This window comes from Xenopus laevis, chromosome 6L (assembly GCF_017654675.1).
Source record: "Xenopus laevis strain J_2021 chromosome 6L, Xenopus_laevis_v10.1, whole genome shotgun sequence".
In the NCBI taxonomy this organism is placed as follows: domain Eukaryota; kingdom Metazoa; phylum Chordata; class Amphibia; order Anura; family Pipidae; genus Xenopus; species Xenopus laevis.
Genome location: NC_054381.1, coordinates 197,555 through 217,622, shown reverse-complemented (window position 1 = coordinate 217,622; position 20,068 = coordinate 197,555). Strand labels below are relative to the sequence as shown.

Below are 20,068 nucleotides of genomic sequence, written 5' to 3'. Positions count from 1 at the left end.
TCTCTGCGTGTATTGCTGATCTGATGATTCAGTGGGAGACTGTCACCAGCTTTGGTCAGACATAACTATCGTACAATTCCTGTCAGGGGCAGAACATCGTCTGATCTTTTACTACTTTATTTCATCTGAATGGTTAGTGGCAGGTCGGGAGAAGGGAATGTCCGATCGTATGATGATTTGTATGATCAGATCTATGCGTCTACGGCCATCTTAAGAAACAGATGGGGATATCCCAGGCAAAACACATGGGAAAGAACAATGGAGATACAGGCGATGAGTGAACAATTATCTATTATTAATTTGTCAGACCATGTACTAACAAACTACAAAAGGGTCTTTCATTCCAAGTCACAATGTAGATAAATTCACTTTATAGAAAGATTTATTCCTGTTCTGCAGAAAGTTACTTCTAAAAAAAAAACATTTGTCAACAACCGATGAGTTGAACTTGAGCAAATTTAATCCCATTTCACAAATAACACAATGGGATAATCCTTTTGATCTATATACACCCGAACAGATCTTTAATCAGGAGGATCTAACGTTCAGACACGTCAGTACCCGTTGACTCATTATCAGATTTAGGTTGAATATTGAAAGGTCTATCACTTTTTTTTCTCCCATTTATAAATATTCCCTGGTTGGGAAATCACATAGATCTCTAATGAATTAATGTCTTTTCTTTGCAGTTGTTTCTTGTTCTAATGTATCTAACTGTTCATCCATTTTAGAGAGAAATGAGGTATATTCCAAACAATCTTTGTATTCTTGTAATTGAACTTCTTTCATTTTTACCTTCTCTGTGAAATTATTCACTACTGTGCCCTCCTATTCATAAAGAATACATATTAACTCTATGGAGCATCTGGAGAGACTTTTGTTTAAAGCCTGGTTGATTGGTGGGAAATAGTCTAATTCTAAGACCTCTAGGGATAATCTTATCCTCTACATATTTCATGTAGGTTGATTTGTTCCACCAAGCCTTTAAGGAAACAGTCACCAATATCCAATCACAATGGTTCCATTGAACTATTCAGGTAGGAGTTGGCTGAAACTCAGGTGTGAAAGTAAGATCTGGACACAATGTTACCATAAGGCCTATATCACAACATCATACTTTTCTCAGTTTAAACTTACACCTACCTGAATAGATCAATGGAACTAATTCTCAGTAAGAGGAGAAAGAAGTGCCCATTTAATACATAGAATTTCCTATAAATGACCTATAAATGAGGAATCACCACTCTCCAATTATCACCAAATAAACCCTCAATCAAATATGTAAAGTGCAAGTGCTTAGGGTCCAGTAGCCCAATAAAGACAATGCTGGTTGTAGTGTTGCTCGAGCGCAGTGGGCTCCTCTTTCAATCACAGAACTATAATGTATATAAGACAAGGTGCACAAATTCATGAGCTCTCAGCTTCCCCACTTGTGTCACCTGCCCTTGTAGTGGAGCTTTCTCATCAACTGTTGGACTTTGTGGATACCATGAGGAACATCCAGAGCAAGGAGCCCCTATTCACCCATGGGGTGTGGGCTGTTGGTGAATACATGTCTATTTCCAATGACAGGAGGTGCACCGTGGAGCAGTTTAACTTGTTCTTTGATGTTCTGGAGACTCTGCTGTTTGAGATCACACAAATGTGGGACTTGTTGGGTGTCCCCAAGTCTTCACCACGTGTAATCACCACACTCATGACAACCCTAACCAAACTGGCTTCCCGTAGCCAGGACTTGATCCCAAAAGTAGCTCTGTACCTTTCCAAAATGAGGTCCCGTGTGCAGAGTTCAGCCATGATCTCCCCGTGTGTTGGGAGGAGAGTGAGCAGATCCTCATCAGAGCCACTAAACTCATGAACCTCCTCAAAGTGCCCAGCGGGGCTCACTTTGCACTTACACCTTCTCCTGATGTTCAGAGTCCGGCCTATCACCATGCTGTGGCCTCTTCTTTGCCACTTTACAATACGTCCCTGAAGCCTCCTGTTACAGAAGGAGGGCACCTCTTTGCCAGGATAAGGAGCATCCACTCAGGGTTCTGCAAGAAGAATTCTTTAGGCTGCGATGCCCTGGGGGACCCCTGTGCCACTTCAATAAGAGATGCCAATCACACTGGCATTCCCTTCCACTTTGGTTGCTCTGATCACATGAATACTCAGTGTCTGATGGGTATTTGCACCTTTGTCCTCACCTAAAGCACCTACTGTATGTGACCTTGTGGTGTCCCCTCTACCTCTGAGCTGGAATGTAAATGCTCTCAGGCACCAACCAGGCAGATAACCATGCGCTCTTCTGTGTAGCACTTACTCCACCCACTCTATATTTCAAGCCACTGCCTGGTTGCTAGGGTAAGTGATACGTGAAAGCAACCGCTTTCTATTCCAGTGACTGTGAATGGCAGCCTCTACATTGTAGTAAATGTTCAATTGAAGGCAAACTGTGCCCAGATTTTCTACGTCATTTTTTATTTTTCTTGTCTGATGAACACAAAATAAATCAATTTGCACCCTAACTCACCCCTTTAACACCAGTATCACACAATGATCCTACCTACCCAATGGGGGGTGGGGGGAGTCAGAGTGCTGATTTGATCCAGGGAAGGACTTTTCCCTCTGTGAAGCTGATTTAGCAATTGGGGTAACGATGGGGTAACAGTCACCCTGCTACAGTTCCAGGGGTACCCAGTGTACAAATAAGCACTCACCCCAAATCTCCCCCTAACTGACCTTCAGACTGGGCCCCCTTAGCTCATAACAAGGTTACAGATATATAGAAACATTGGGGTGTCACCCTGCTATAGTTCCAGGGGTACCCAGGGTACAAATAAGCACTCATCCCAAATCTCCCCCTAACTGGCCTTCAGACTGGTGTGTATATCATGTATTGGGTTGATATGCTGCACAAAGGGGTGTTCCTGTAGGTTCTGGTTCAGTTTTGGATGGAACAAGGAATAGTCCCAGTTCAGTACACGACATCCTCAAACTCGAGCTGTAGAAAGCGGAGCAGCTTAGGGGGCAGGGGGAGTTTGGGCAGAACCTGGTGGAGTTTACCCTCCAGATGGGAACGTAGACAACAGCGGCAGAGGTGCTGCAGGGATCGGGGACCCTCATGCAGAGAAAACACTGACTGGAAGAACTCCGGGTGTTTCTGTGGAAGACAAAGAGAAATGAACAGTGGGGCACATGGGGTGACACTGATGTGAAGTCTCTATGGAAAAGTCAGTTAAAGCCCAATAGTATTCCTCAGCTGCTGTACAATCTCACATACACAGCAGCCAATCACAGTGATGCTCTTAAGCCTGGAAATATGTCTGCCCACATGCCTCCCACTGCTGCCAGCAGTACACTATAACTCTACTGGCACACTATAGGAACACTATAGGAACACTGGAGGAGCTTGTGGGCACACTATAGGAACACTGGAGGAGCTTGCGGGCACACTATAGGAACACTGGCACACTGGAGGAGCGTGCAGGCACACTATAGGAACACTGGAGGAGCGTGCAGGCACACTATAGGAACACTGGCACACTGGAGGAGCTTGCGGGCACACTATAGGAACACTGGCACACTGGAGGAGCGTGCAGGCACACTATAGGAACACTGGCACACTGGAGGAGCTTGCGGGCACACTATAGGAACACTGGCACACTGGAGGAGCTTGTGGGCACACTATAGGAACACTGGAGGAGCTTGTGGGCACACTATAGGAACACTGGAGGAGCTTGTGGGCACACTATAGGAACACTGGCACACTGGAGGAGCGTGCAGGCACACTATAGGAACACTGGCACACTGGAGGAGCGTGCAGGCACACTATAGGAACACTGGAGGAGCTTGCGGGCACACTATGGCAACACTGGCACACTGGAGGAGCTTGCAGGCACACTATAGGAACACTGGCACACTGGAGGAGCTTGCAGGCACACTATAGGAACACTGGCACACTGGAGGAGCTTGTGGGCACACTATAGGAACACTGGAGGAGCTTGTGGGCACACTATAGGAACACTGGAGGAGCTTGTGGGCACACTATAGGAACACTGGCACACTGGAGGAGCGTGCAGGCACACTATAGGAACACTGGAGGAGCTTGCGGGCACACTATAGGAACACTGGCACACTGGAGGAGCTTGTGGGCACACTATAGGAACACTGGCACAGTGGAGGAGCGTGCAGGCACACTATAGGAACACTGGAGGAGCTTGCGGGCACACTATAGGAACACTGGCACACTGGAGGAGCGTGCAGGCACACTATAGGAACACTGGCACACTGGAGGAGCGTGCAGGCACACTATAGGAACACTGGAGGAGCTTGCGGGCACACTATGGCAACACTGGCACACTGGAGGAGCTTGCAGGCACACTATAGGAACACTGGCACACTGGAGGAGCTTGCGGGCACACTATAGGAACACTGGCACACTGGAGGAGCGTGCAGGCACACTATAGGAACACTGGCACACTGGAGGAGCTTGCAGGCACACTATAGGAACACTGGCACACTGGAGGAGCTTGTGGGCACACTATAGGAACACTGGCACACTGGAGGAGCTTGCAGGCACACTATAGGAACACTGGCACACTGGAGGAGCTTGCAGGCACACTATAGGAACACTGGCACACTGGAGGAGCTTGTGGGCACACTATAGGAACACTGGCACACTGGAGGAGCTTGCAGGCACACTATAGGAACACTGGCACACTGGAGGAGCTTGTGGGCACACTATAGGAACACTGGCACACTGGAGGAGCGTGCAGGCACACTATAGGAACACTGGCACACTGGAGGAGCTTGTGGGCACACTATAGGAACACTGGCACACTGGAGGAGCTTGTGGGCACACTATAGGAACACTGGCACACTGGAGGAGCGTGCACGCACACTATAGGAACACTGGCACACTGGAGGAGCTTGTGGGCACACTATAGGAACACTGGCACACTGGAGGAGCGTGCAGGCACACTATAGGAACACTGGCACACTGGAGGAGCTTGTGGGCACACTATAGGAACACTGGCACACTGGAGGAGCTTGCAGGCACACTATAGGAACACTGGCACACTGGAGGAGCTTGTGGGCACACTATAGGAACACTGGCACACTAGGGGAGCATGCGAGCACACTATTCATACAGTGGTACTAGAGACCTGCAGTAGTTCTTGGGGCACGGCATTGCTCCACTCGTCATTAACGGGCACTCGGGTGTAGCAGTTCATAAGGACTTCGACTGTACGGGGGGAGGAGCAACAGTATCGCAGGACCTGCAATAGGCAGTTTGTTACTTTAATGTCACCCTAGAGCTCCGCCTCTCAGCATTGCCCTACATTAAACACCCGGGGTCCCCAGAATACCCACAGCTTTGGTCCTGCACACAATATAATGGCAGATGGACCAATGAGGGACAAGCACATGGATGAGTGTTGTTAGTAAATACAGCCCCATTTGGGGGTAAGTCTGGGCGGTGCTCTCCTTACTTTCTGCCACTGCTGCCCATTCTGTCAATTGGAATTGGATCTGCAGCACCCGAATACTGGGTCAGAACCTGCTCATGTGTAATTCAGCACCCTACCCCTGAGCTCCCCCGGTCTCTGCTCCACCCATTTAAACTAAAGAGGGAACCTCAAAACTTCTGGTTTCCTTACATCACACTCCCCACCCACTGCCCCCCATTCCTTCCCACCCTCTGCCCGTCCCACCCAGTTAATCCGAACATTAACTCATTGATATAATCTTTCCTTCCAACTGCACCCCTCCAATTATACCTGCACCCTTATTCTCAAAATCCTTCAATGAACCCCCCAATACTGATTCCCTTACATATTTCTTTAAAGAACATTCCCCTTCTCTAGTCTGACATTCCTTCCCTATATACTATATAAAACTGCCCTCCTCTAGTCTGACATTCCTATACACCAGTGATCCCCAACCAGTAGCTCGTGAGTAACATGTTGCTCTCCAACCCCCTTGGATGTTGCTCCCAGCGGCTTCAAAGCTGGAGCTTATTTTCGAATTCCAGGCTTGGAGACAAGTTTTGGTTGTATAAAAACCAGGTGTACTGCCTTACAAAGCCTCAGTGTAGGTTGCCAATCCTTATAGAGGCTACCAAATGGCCAATCACAGCACTTATTTGGCACCCCAAGAACATTTTTCATGCTTGTGTTGCTCTCCAACTCCTTTTACTCCTGAATGTTGCTCACGGGTTCAAAAGGTTGGTGATCCCTGCTATACACTATATACCCCTGCCCTCCTCTAGTCTGACATTCCTATACACTATATACCCCTGCCCTCCTCTAGTCTGACATTCCTATACACTATATACCCCTGCCCTCCTCTAGTCTGACATTCCTATACACTATATACCCCTGCCCTCCTCTAGTCTGACATTCCTATACACTATATACCCCTGCCCTCCTCTAGTCTGACATTCCTATACACTATATACCCCTGCCCTCCTCTAGTCTGACATTCCTATACACTATATACCCCTGCCCTCCTCTAGTCTGACATTCCTATACACTATATACCCCTGCCCTCCTCTAGTCTGACATTCCTATACACTATATACCCCTGCCCTCCTCTAGTCTGACATTCCTATACACTATATACTCCTGCCCTCCTCTAGTCTGACATTCCTTCCCTATACACTATATACCCCTGCCCTCCTCTAGTCGGACATTCCTATACACTATATACCCCTGCCCTCCTCTAGTCTGACATTCCTATACACTATATACCCCTGCCCTCCTCTAGTCTGACATTCCTATATACTATATACCCCTGCCCTCCTCTAGTCTGACATTCCTATACACTATATACCCCTGCCCTCCTCTAGTCTGACATTCCTATACACTATATACCCCTGCCCTCTTCTAGTCTGACATTCCTATACACTATATACCCCTGCCCTCCTCTAGTCTGACATTCCTATATACTATATACCCCTGCCCTCCTCTAGTCTGACATTCCTATATACTATATACCCCTGCCCTCCTCTAGTCTGACATTCCTATACACTATATACCCCTGCCCTCCTCTAGTCTGACATACTTAGTGATAACCGACAGTGCACCCTCACCTTGATCAGTGCCCCTGGCCAGACCCGTATGGCCCCGTGGTTGAGCAGCGCCCGCACAATGAGCTCCGGTTGGTTGGGGAGTCTGTAGGAGGAGACCTGTAGTATGTTCTGCATGGCGGTGTTACCACTGTAACTCATGGCATTAACCTCGGCCCCCTGCGCCAGCAGCAGCTCCACCACGCGGGGGTTGGCAGACTTACACGCCAGGTGCAGGGGGTTCTGCTGCTCATGGTCACGGGCGTGAATATTGGCCCCAGCTTGGATCAGTCGCTCGCACACCAGGTAGTGACTCTCCAGCATGTCACAAGTTTGGGGGGCACTACACGCAGCACACAGGGGGGTCTCTCCCTTGTTGTCCCGTTTGTTGACACTGGCGCCATAGCGAAGATACAGATCCACATGTTCCACCAATCCCAGCTGTGCCGCCACGTGCAGGGGGGTCTCCTCCTCATCCTCCGTCTGACTGTTCACATAGGCCCCGTACTGCAGGAGTAACTTGGCACATCTATAATATGGGGGGCACAGGAGAGAGTTACCCACCAGTACTCTACCTCCCCCAGAATTACTCACACCCTTATATACCCCCCAACCTGCCAGTACTCTGTCCCCAGAATTACTCACACCCTTATATACCCCCAACCTGCCAGTACTCTACCCAGCAGAATTACTCACACCCTTATATACCCCCAACCTGCCAGTACTCTACCCCGCAGAATTACTCACACCCTTATATACCCCCCAATCTGCCAGTACTCTGCCCCCCAGAATTACTCACACCCTTATATACCCCCAATCTGCCAGTACTCTACCCCGCAGAATTACTCACACCCTTATATACCCCCCAATCTGCCAGTACTCTGCCCCCCAGAATTACTCACACCCTTATATACCCCCCAATCTGCCAGTACTCTACCCCCCAGAATTACTCACAATCTTATATACTCTCCCATTCTGCCAGTACTCTGTCCCCCAGAATTACTCACATCGATATATACTCATCTCATGTTATTTCTGCCCTCTGGAGACTGTGTATGGGCACTACATTATTATATATATGAGATATGGACTATTATAGATTATTATAGTAATTATAGACTATTATTTTTGGGATATAGCGGCCTGGTTTTTCTGCCAGTGTGACTGTGTAGGTGGTGTATAACCCATCAGTGTGTGTTTGTTTCTAGTGATGGGAAGGAGCAGCAGTGCAGGGAGTGGTGATATTGCAGATCTGGAAGCTCCAGGACACTTCACATAAAGGGCAACTCATTTCTATTAACTACTCCATGTTCAGGTTCCCACTAATTCCCTGGCACTTCTTCATTTGACCCATTCAAGAGGATCTCTGCTGAAGGTTCTGGGGTTGTGGGTTGGAGAAAAGGAGGGGTTTATTCCAGGCCTATGGCATAATATAATGGTCATAGTGATCTGTTACTAACAATTTAGTTTTACTTACCCTCCTTACTTACTCCATATTGTTTTGCTTCCTCCCAATCATCACCTCACCCAATCTTACCAATACATTGTACTCATTCCCTACTCTGTTCCCTAACTGCCAATACTCACTCTTACACTACTCTCACTCAGTCTTACCCACATCTTGTACTCTTTCTATACTCTGTTCCTTTACTCCCAATACTTACTCCTACACTACTCTCACTCAGTCTTACCCAAACCTTGTACTCATTCCCAACTCTGTTCCCTTACTCCCAATACTCACTCGTATACACAACTCTCATTCAGTCTTACCCAAACCTTGTACTCTTTCCCTACTCTGTTCCCTTACTCCCAATACTCACTCTACTCTCACTCAGTCTTACCCAAACCTTGTACTCTCTCTTCTATGTTCCCTGACTCACAATACTCACTCTTACACTACTGTCACTCAGACTTACCAACATCTTGTACTCTTTCCCTACTCTGTTCCCTTACTTCCAATACTCACTCTACTCTCACTGAGTCTTACCCAAACCTTGTACTCTCTCTTCTATGTTCCCTTACTCCCAATACTCACTCTACTCTCACTCAGTCTTACTCAAAATTTGTGCTCATTCCTTACTCTGTTCCCTGACTCACAATACTCACTCTTACACTACTGTCACTCAGACTTACCAACATCTTGTACTCTTTCTCTACTCTGTTCCCCTACTCCCAATACTCACTCGTACACTACTCTCCCTCAGTCTTATCACATCTTGTACTCTTTCTATGCTTTGTTCCCTTATTCCCAATACTCACTCGTACACTACTCTAACTCATTTTTACTGACACTTGGTACTTATTCCCTACTTTGTTCCCTTATTCCCAATACTCACACCTTGTACTCTTTCCCTACTCTGTCCCCTCACTCCCAATACTCAGTCTTAGACGACTCTCACTCAGTGTGACCCACACCTTGTCCCTGTTAGTATCTCCGTTTGCTGCCATCCTCTTAGTCATACTCTTTACTCAGTCGAAATACTCACCCCATACACACTCCCCTTATTTATACTCAGTCCCTACTGTCCAGCCCCTTCTTTCTATTTTCAGGTGTGACTTACTGGTAGGATTCAGGAGATTTGCAGCAGTGCAGTGGGTGGGCGCCATCTTGGGACCCCACGTTGGGGTTGGCTCCGTAGCTGAGCAGTATCTTGGCGCATTCGGTGTGTGCGTTCTCACATGCGCCATGCAGTGCAGTCTCCCCCCCAGGGGCAAAATCCACATTTGCTCCCTGTCGCAGGAGTAGCTGGAGGCACTCAGCATAGCCACGGCTTGCAGTGACAAATAAAGGACAAGTAAATTCCTCCTCATATGTTAGTGACCAGATTCCTAAGGAAAATGGAGAAGGAATGGGATGGGTACCAAGCTGTCAGGCCAAACCTCCCCCCAGGTATCGTTACATACTCAGGGCCATGTGACTGTCTGATCCTCAATCTGTTTGACTGTCTGTCTGTCATGTGCCTAATCTATGTTTAGCCTCTGCTATGAAATATGATCCAGTGAAGCCAACGCTCCCCCTAACATGTGACTGTTTCACTCCTGGGACCCCACTAACAACACCTTTTGTACATACGTTGTCTCGCACACCCCAACACTATCACACATGCCTGTAGCACTATAGTGATCATATCCCCTTATATATTTATATATAGTGATCATATCCCCTTATATATTTATATATAGTGATCATATCCCCTTATATATTTATATATAGTGATCATATCCCCTTATATTTTTATATATAGTGATCATATCCCCCTTATATATTTATATATAGTGATTCATATCCCTTTATATTTATATATAGTGATCATGTCCCCTTATATATTTATATATAGTGATCATATCCCCCTTATATATTATATATAGTGATCATCAGCCCCTTTATATTTATATTATAGTGATCATCCCTATATTTATATAATGGATCATTCCCCTTATATATACTAGTGATCATATCCCTTATATATTTATATATAGTGATCATTATCCCCCTTATATATTTATATATAGTGATCATACGCCCTTATATATTTATATATAGTGATCATATCCCTCTATATATTATATATAGTGATCATATCCCCTTATATATTTATATATAGTGATCATATCCCTTATATATTTATATATAGTGATCATATCCCCTTATATATTTATATATAGTGATCATATCCCCTTATATATTTATATATAGTGATCATATCCCCTTATATATTATATATATGATCATATCCCCTTTATATATTTATATATAGTGATCATATCCCCTTATATATTTATATATAGTGATCATATCCCCTTATATATTTTATATATAGTGATCATATCCCCTTATATATTTATATATAGTGATCATATCCCCTATATATTTATATATAGTGATCATATCCCCTTATATATTTATATATAGTGATCATATCCCCTTATATATTTATATATAGTGATCATATCCCTTATATATTTATATATAGTGATATATCCCCCTTATATATTTATATATAGTGATCATATCCCCTTATATATTTATATATAGTGATCATATCCCCCTTATATATTTATATATAGTGATCATATCCCCTTATATATTTATATATAGTGATCATATCCCCTTATATATTTATATATAGTGATCATATCCCCTTATATATTTATATATAGTGATCATATCCCCTTATATATTTATATATAGTGATCATATCCCCCTCTAATATTTATAATAGTGATCATATCCCCCTTATTATTTATATATAGTGATCATATCCCCTATATATTTATATATAGTGATCATATCCCCTTATATATTTATATATAGTGATCATATCCCCCTTATATATTTATATATAGTGATCATATCCCCTTATATATTTATATATAGTGATCATATCCCCCTTATATATTTATATATAGTGATCATATCCCCTTATATATTTATATATAGTGATCATATCCCCTTATATATTTATATATAAGTGATCATATCCCCTTTATATATTTATATATAGTGATCATATCCCTTATATATTTATATATAGTGATTCATATCCCCTTATAATATTTATATATAGTGATCATATCCCCTTATATATTTATATATAGTGATCATATCCCCTTATATATTTATATATAGTGATTCATATCCCCTTATATATTATATATAGTGATCATATCCCCCTTATATATTTATATATATTTATATATAGGATCATATCCCCCTTATATATTTATATATAGTGATCATAATCCCCTTATATATTTATATATAGTGATCATATCCCCTTATATATTTATATATAGTGGATCATATCCCCTTATATATTTATATATAGTGATCATATGCCCCCTTATATATTTATATATAGTGATCATATCCCTTATATATTTATATATAGTGATCATATCCCCTTATATATTTATATATAGTGATCATATCCCCCTTATATATTTATATATAGTGATCATATCCCCTTATATATTTATATATAGTGATCATATCCCTTATATATTATATATAGTGATCATATCCCCTTATATATTTATATATAGTGATCATATCCCCTTATATATTTATATATAGTGATCATATCCCTTATATATTTATATATAGTGATCATATCCCTATATATTTATATATATGTGATCATTCCCCCTTATATATTTATATATAGTGATCATATCCCACTTATATATTTATATATAGTGATCATATCCCCTTATATATTTATATATAGTGATCATATCCCCCTTATATATTTATATATAGTGATCATATCCCCTTATATATTATATATATGATCATATCCCCTTATATATTTATATATAGTGATCATATCCCCTTATATATTTATATACAGTGATCATATCCCCTTATATATTTATATATAGTGATCATATCCCCCTTATATATTTATATATAGTGATCATATCCCCTTATATATTTATATATTAGTGATCATATCCCCTTATATATTATATATAGTGATCATATCCCCTTATATATTTATATATAGTGAATCATATCCCCTTATATATTTATATATATGATCATATCCCCTTATATATTTATATATAGTGATCATATCCCCCTTATATATTTATATATAGTGATCATATCCCCTTATATATTTATATATAGTGATCATATCCATCCTAATACACTGGGGAGGGCTTTATAGAGACCAGTCTGGGGAGTGGGACGGGGTTTATAGAGAACAGTCAGGGGAGTGGAACGTGTTTATAGAGACCAGTCGGGGGAGTCAGACGAGGTTTATAGAGACCAGTCGGGGGAGTCGGACAGGGTTTATAGAGACCAGTCTGGGGAGTGGGACAGGGTTTATAGAGACCAGTCTGGGGAGCGGGACCGGGTTTATAGAGACCAGTCTGGGGAGTGGAACGGGGTTTATAGAGACCAGTCTGGGGAGCGGGACCGGGTTTATAGAGACCAGTCTGGGGAGTGGAACAGGGTTTATAGAGACCACTCTGGGGAGTGGGACGGGGTTTATAAAGACCAGTCTGGGGAGTGGGACGGGGTTTATAGAGACCAGTCTGGGGAGTGGGACGGGGTTTATAGAGACCAGTCTGGGGAGTGGGACGGGGTTTATAGAGACCAGTCTGGTGAGACGGACTGGGTTTATAGAGACCAGTCTGGGGAGTGGGACGAGGTTTATAGAGACCAGTCTGGTGAGACGGACTGGGTTTATAGAGACCAGTCTGGGGAGTGGGACAGGGTTTATAGAGACCAGTCTGGGGAGCGGGACCGGGTTTATAGAGACCAGTCTGGGGAGTGGGACGGGGTTTATAGAGACCAGTCTGGGGAGTGGGACGGGGTTTATAGAGACCAGTCTGGTGAGACGGACTGGGTTTATAGAAACCAGTCTGGGGAGTGGGACGGGGTTTATAGAGACCAGTCTGGTGAGACGGACTGGGTTTATAGAGACCAGTCTGGGGAGTGGGACGGGGTTTATTAAGACCAGTCTGGGGAATGGGAGGGGGTTTATAGAAACCAGTCTGGTGAGTGGGACGGGGTTTGTAGAGACCAGTCTGGGGAGTCTGATGGGTTTTATAGAGACCAGTCTGGAGAGTGGGACCAGTCTATAGAGACTAGTTGGGGGAGTGGGCAGTGGGAGGAGACCCCAGGGCACTTGACCTGTGGATTCAGGTGGATTAATTCGGCACCCCAGGGTTAAAGTCTGGCTGCACAACACAGTTATAACCCAAAACCCCGACAATGACAGGACTAGACTCCCACATACTTAGAGCCTGGGTGTTGAAGCGGTAGTTCTTCCATTCCTCCACATCACTTGTGTCAAACACAGAGTTGGGGTGAATGTGGCCCGGTTGGTCCCCCAGAAGGAACTGGACAGTGACCGTGTCCCCTGAGAGAAGAGAAAGCCAATAGTCCAGCGCCTCCCCCTCTGCCCTCCGAGTAACAATTACTCCCGAGAACGTCTGCTTCTTTATTTTCTTTCTGTCCATGGTTCTTCCTAATAGCCCCCTATAATAGGCACTTCCTTATGCCCCCCGAACCCTCAGCCTGAGATATCTGCCCCTAATATACCCCAAGTGTCTCAGCCTGAGATATCTGCCCCTAATATACCCCAAGTGTCTCAGTCTGAGATATCTGCCCCTAATATACCCCAAGTGTCTCAGTCTGAATATATCTGCCCCTAATATACCCCAAGTGTCTCAGCCTGAGATATCTGCCCCTAATATACCCCAAGTGTCTCAGTCTGAATATATCCGCCCCTAATATACCCCAAGTGTCTCAGTCTGAATATATCTGCCCCTAATATACCCCAAGTGTCTCAGCCTGAGATATCTGCCCCTAATATACCCCAAGTGTCTCAGTCTGAATATATCTGCCCCTAATATACCCCAAGTGTCTCAGCCTGAGATATCTGCCCCTAATATACCCCAAGTGTCTCAGTCTGAATATATCTGCCCCTAATATACCCCAAGTGCCTTAGCCTGAGATATCTGCCCCTAATATACCCCAAGTGTCTCAGTCTGAATATATCCGCCCCTAATATACCCCAAGTGTCTCAGTCTGAGATATCTGCCCCTAATATACCCCAAGTGTCTCAGTCTGAATATATCTGCCCCTAATATACCCCAAGTGTCTCAGTCTGAATATATCCGCCCCTAATATACCCCAAGTGTCTCAGTCTGAGATATCTGCCCCTAATATACCCCAAGTGTCTCAGTCTGAATATATCTGCCCCTAATATACCCCAAGTGTCTCAGTCTGAATATATCCGCCCCTAATATACCCCAAGTGTCTCAGTCTGAGATATCTGCCCCTAATATACCCCAAGTGTCTCAGTCTGAATATATCTGCCCCTAATATACCCCAAGTGCCTTAGCCTGAGATATCTGCCCCTAATATACCCCAAGTGTCTCAGTCTGAGATATCTGCCCCTAATATACCCCAAGTGTCTCAGTCTGAGATATCTGCCCCTAATATACCCCAAGTGTCTCAGTCTGAATATATCCACCCCTAATATACCCCAAGTGTCTCAGTCTGAGATATCTGCCCCTAATATACCCCAAGTGTCTCAGTCTGAGATATCTGCCCCTAATATACCCCAAGTGTCTCAGTCTGAATATATCTGCCCCTAATATACCCCAAGTGTCTCAGTCTGAATATATCCGCCCCTAATATACCCCAAGTGTCTCAGTCTGAGATATCTGCCCCTAATATACCCCAAGTGTCTCAGTCTGAATATATCTGCCCCTAATATACCCCAAGTGTCTCAGTCTGAATATATCCGCCCCTAATATACCCCAAGTGTCTCAGTCTGAGATATCTGCCCCTAATATACCCCAAGTGTCTCAGTCTGAATATATCTGCCCCTAATATACCCCAAGTGCCTTAGCCTGAGATATCTGCCCCTAATATACCCCAAGTGTCTCAGTCTGAGATATCTGCCCCTAATATACCCCAAGTGTCTCAGTCTGAGATATCTGCCCCTAATATACCCCAAGTGTCTCAGTCTGAATATATCCGCCCCTAATATACCCCAAGTGTCTCAGTCTGAGATATCTGCCCCTAATATACCCCAAGTGTCTCAGTCTGAATATATCTGCCCCTAATATACCCCAAGTGTCTCAGTCTGAATATATCCGCCCCTAATATACCCCAAGTGTCTCAGTCTGAGATATCTGCCCCTAATATACCCCAAGTGTCTCAGTCTGAATATATCTGCCCCTAATATACCCCAAGTGTCTCAGTCTGAATATATCCGCCCCTAATATACCCCAAGTGTCTCAGTCTGAGATATCTGCCCCTAATATACCCCAAGTGTCTCAGTCTGAATATATCTGCCCCTAATATACCCCAAGTGCCTTAGCCTGAGATATCTGCCCCTAATATACCCCAAGTGTCTCAGTCTGAGATATCTGCCCCTAATATACCCCAAGTGTCTCAGTCTGAGATATCTGCCCCTAATATACCCCAAGTGTCTCAGCCTGAGATATCTGCCCCTAATATACCCCAAGTGTCTCAGTCTGAATATATCTGCCCCTAATATACCCCAAGTGCCTTAGCCTGAGATATCTGCCCCTAATATACCCCAAGTGTCTCAGTCTGAATATATCCGCCCCTAATATACCCCAAGTGTCTCAGTCTGAGATATCTGCCCCTAATATACCCCAAGTGTCTCAGTCTGAATATATCTGCCCCTAATATACCCCAAGTGTCTCACTCTGAATATATCCGCCCCTAATATACCCCAAGTGTCTCAGTCTGAGATATCTGCCCCTAATATACCCCAAGTGTCTCAGTCTGAATATATCTGCCCCTAATATACCCCAAGTGCCTTAGCCTGAGATATCTGCCCCTAATATACCCCAAGTGTCTCAGTCTGAGATATCTGCCCCTAATATACCCCAAGTGTCTCAGTCTGAGATATCTGCCCCTAATATACCCCAAGTGTCTCAGTCTGAATATATCTGCCCCTAATATACCCCAAGTGCCTCAGCCTGAGATATCTGCCCCTAATATACCCCAAGTGTCTCAGCCTGAGATATCTGCCCCTGTCTAATATACCCCAAGTGTCTCAGTCTGAATATATCTGCCCCTAATATACCCCAAGTGTCTCAGTCTGAATATATCTGCCCCTAATATACCCCAAGTGCCTTAGCCTGAGATATCTGCCCCTAATATACCCCAAGTGTCTCAGTCTGAGATATCTGCCCCTAATATACCCCAAGTGTCTCAGTCTGAGATATCTGCCCCTAATATACCCCAAGTGTCTCAGTCTGAATATATCTGCCCCTAATATACCCCAAGTGCCTCAGCCTGAGATATCTGCCCCTAATATACCCCAAGTGTCTCAGCCTGAGATATCTGCCCCTGTCTAATATACCCCAAGTGTCTCAGTCTGAATATATCTGCCCCTAATATACCCCAAGTGTCTCAGTCTGAATATATCTGCCCCTAATATACCCCAAGTGCCTCAGTCTGAATATATCTGCCCCTAATATACCCCAAGTGCCTCAGCCTGAGATATCTGCCCCTAATATACCCCAAGTGTCTCAGCCTGAGATATCTGCCGCTGTATAAGATATGTGTCCGTCTTGCAGCTCTGAGTGTCCGTCAGTCCTGGATCAGTGACTGTTTATTCCCAGCCCGGGGGCAGCCTCTATATTTAGCTTTGGCCTGGGGCCACTTCACCATCGTCAGTAAATATCATGTCAGTGGAACCCCCAGTCTCCCAGAGAGAAGAAAGTAAAGGGAGTAGTTGACGCACAGCTGGACAGGCCAGTGGGGAGTTAATGGGCAGACTGGCCTGGGGATTGTTGGGGAGTCAGAATATATTGATACAGACTGGCAGCAGGGGAGCAGCAGGATTGTAGCCGTAATTCCCTGGGTACTGGCCCCCCTGCGCTGGTTTCACTGACCACATTGAGCAATTAACCAGCTCAGGTCTCCTACACCCCAATCCCACTGCTCCCCTCATCCCGCTGCTCCCCAATCCCGCTGCTGTGCCTCAATCTCACTGCTCCCCAATCCCACTGCTCCCCAATCCCACTGCCCCCCAATCCCACTGCCCCCTCATCCCACTGCTCCCCACTCCTGCTGCGCCCCAATCCCACTGCTCCCAAATCCCACTGCTCCCCTCATCCCGCTGCTCCCCAATCCCGCTGCTGCGCCTAAATCTCACTGCTTCCCTCATCCCACAGCTCCCGAACCCACTGCTCCCCAATCCCACTGCCCCCCTCATCCCACTGCTCCCCACTCCTGCTGCGCCCCAATCCCACTGCCCCCCTCATCCCACTGCTCCCCACTCCTGCTGCGCCCCAATCCCACTGCTCCCCTCATCCCACTGCTCCCCATTGCCCCGGGGCAATACTCACCAGTTTGTTGGCTGTCCCAGCGCAGTTCGTGGCTCCGCGTGGGAAGGATCAGGTTGGCGGAACCCTGGGCAGTCACATGATGTTGCAGAGCACTGCGGTCTCCGCTGAACAGAGCAGTGTGAAAGACGGGGTCTGTGCAGAGCATTGGGGGGCGGGGCTGGGGTTTGGGGGTGATCACTTCTGGTTGGGCTCTGTGTCCCCTCCGACTCAGTCTCTTGCGGATCTCCCACCTCTCCTGCTCTTGTGCCTCTAACTGAAATGAGCGCAGGGCTGAGGCCGAGAAGGGGAAACTGAGAGATGACATTGTGGGGTGCTGTGAGAAGATCTGGGGTGCACTGAGTAGATCTGGGGTGCTGTGAGTAGATCTGGGGTGCTGTGAGAAGATCTGAGGTGCTGTGAGTAGATCTGGGTGTTGTGAGAAGATCTGGGGTGCACTGAGTAGATCTGGGGTGCTGTGAGAAGATCTGGGGTGCTGTGAGTAGATCTGGGTGTTGTGAGAAGATCTGGGGTGCTCTGAGTAGATCTGGGGTGCTGTGAAAAGATCTGGGGTGCTGTGAGAAGATCTGGGGTGCTCTGAGTAGATCTGGGGTGCTGTGAGAAGATCTGGGGTGCACTGAGTAGATCTGGGGTGCTGTGAGAAGATCTGCGGTGCTGTGAGAAGATCTGGGGTGCTGTGAGAAGATCTGCGGTGCTGTGAGAAGATCTGGGGTGTTGTGAGAAGATCTGGGGTGCTGTGAGTAGATCTGGGTGTTGTGAGAAGATCTGGGGTGCACTGAGTAGATCTGGGGTGCTGTGAGTAGATCTGGGGTGCTGTGAGAAGATCTGGGTGTTGTGAGAAGATCTGGGGTGCTGTGAGTAGATCTGGGGTGCTGTGAGTAGATCTGGGGTGCTGTGAGTAGATCTGGGGTGCTGTGAGAAGATCTGGGGTGCTGTGAGTAGATCTGGGGTGCTGTGAGAAGATCTGGGGTGCTGTGAGAAGATCTGGGGTGCTGTGAGTAGATCTGGGGTGCTGTGAGTAGATCTGGGGTGCTGTGAGAAGATCTGGGGTGCTGTGAGTAGATCTGGGGTGCTGTGAGTAGATCTGGGGTGCTGTGAGAAGATCTGGGGTGCTGTGAGTAGATCTGGGGTGTTGTGAGAAGATCTGGGGTGCTGTGAGAAGATCTGGGGTGCTTTGAGAAGATCTGGGGTGCTGTGAGTAGATCTGGGGTGTCTGTTCATCAATAACTCCCCTAACCCTGTGTTGTCACCTCTTTACATTGTCCTGATTCAATAAGACACTTCTACCCACAATGCAACACTTTCCTGCTTCTCTACCTGCTCAGTTCTTCCCTTCGACCCTTTATATTCAGAATTTCAGCCCCATGTCCTTCTCTCTCTCACTCCTCCCACTTTCTTTATCCTCTCGGCTTCCTTACTTGTCTATCAACTTCCGTCTCTGTCTCACTGTGCTCTGTCCGACAACCAGTCCCCGCCCCCTGCCCCAGATATAAATATCTCCTACGTCAGCCGGGAGCATAACAAGCAGCTGATTGGATGAAGGCGCGGGGAGGCGGGGACTGTGTAAATCATCAGATTAGCCCTGACTTTACCTTCAGTCTGCGCAGGCTCAGAACATCAGATACCAGAGAGGAGGAGCAGGGAGAGCTGGGCGGAGTTTGTACAGGGCTGTATGTGGAGTAAGTGAGAGTTGAGTGAGTGAGTGTGAGTTGAGTGAGAGGTGTGTGAGTTGAGTGAGTGTGAGTTGAGTGTGAGTTGTGTGAGTGAGAGTTGAGTGAGTGAGAGTTGTTTGAGTAAAGTGAGTGAGAGGTGGGTGAGTTGAGTGAGTGTGAGTTGAGTGAGTGTTCGTTGTGTGAGTGAGTGAGAGTTGTTTGAGTTGAGTGAGTGAGAGTTGTGAGTTGAGTGAGTGAGAGAGTGAGAGTTGAGTGAGTTGAGTGAGTGTGGATTGAGTGAGTGAGAGCTGAGTGAGTGTAAGTTGAGTGAGAGCTGAGTGAGTGGGAGTTGAGTGAGAGTTGAGTGAGTGAGAGTTGAGTGAGTGTGGGTTGAGTGAGTGAGAGCTGAGTGAGTGTAAGTTGAGTGAGAGAGAGCTGAGTGAGTGTGAGTTGAGTGAGAGTTGAGTGAGTGAGAGTTGAGTGAGTGAGAGCTGAGTGAGTGAGAGCT

General features: G+C 45.7%; 1 protein-coding gene across 3 annotated transcripts; it reads right to left on the bottom strand.

Annotated features, from left to right (window-relative positions):
• Window positions 1-438: 438 nt before the first annotated feature.
• Window positions 439-19,152, bottom strand: LOC108704642 (ankyrin repeat and SOCS box protein 10). 3 transcript variants are annotated; one of them, XM_041565689.1, is made up of 5 exons: window positions 17,912-19,152; window positions 9,616-9,883; window positions 7,079-7,583; window positions 5,151-5,264; window positions 439-3,145 (listed from the first exon to the last, which is right to left on the bottom strand). In XM_041565689.1, exons 1-5 carry the CDS (start codon window positions 18,213-18,215, stop codon window positions 2,960-2,962), a joined length of 1,377 nt encoding a protein of 458 aa, XP_041421623.1. In that variant the 5' UTR covers window positions 18,216-19,152; the 3' UTR covers window positions 439-2,959. The 3 variants fall into 3 exon arrangements, with proteins under 3 accessions (XP_041421623.1, XP_041421624.1, XP_041421625.1); XM_041565690.1 differs by lacking the exon at window positions 17,912-19,152 and adding an exon at window positions 13,807-14,991; XM_041565691.1 differs by lacking the exons at window positions 5,151-5,264; window positions 17,912-19,152 and adding an exon at window positions 13,807-14,991.
• Between the last annotated feature and the right edge of the window lie 916 nt (window positions 19,153-20,068).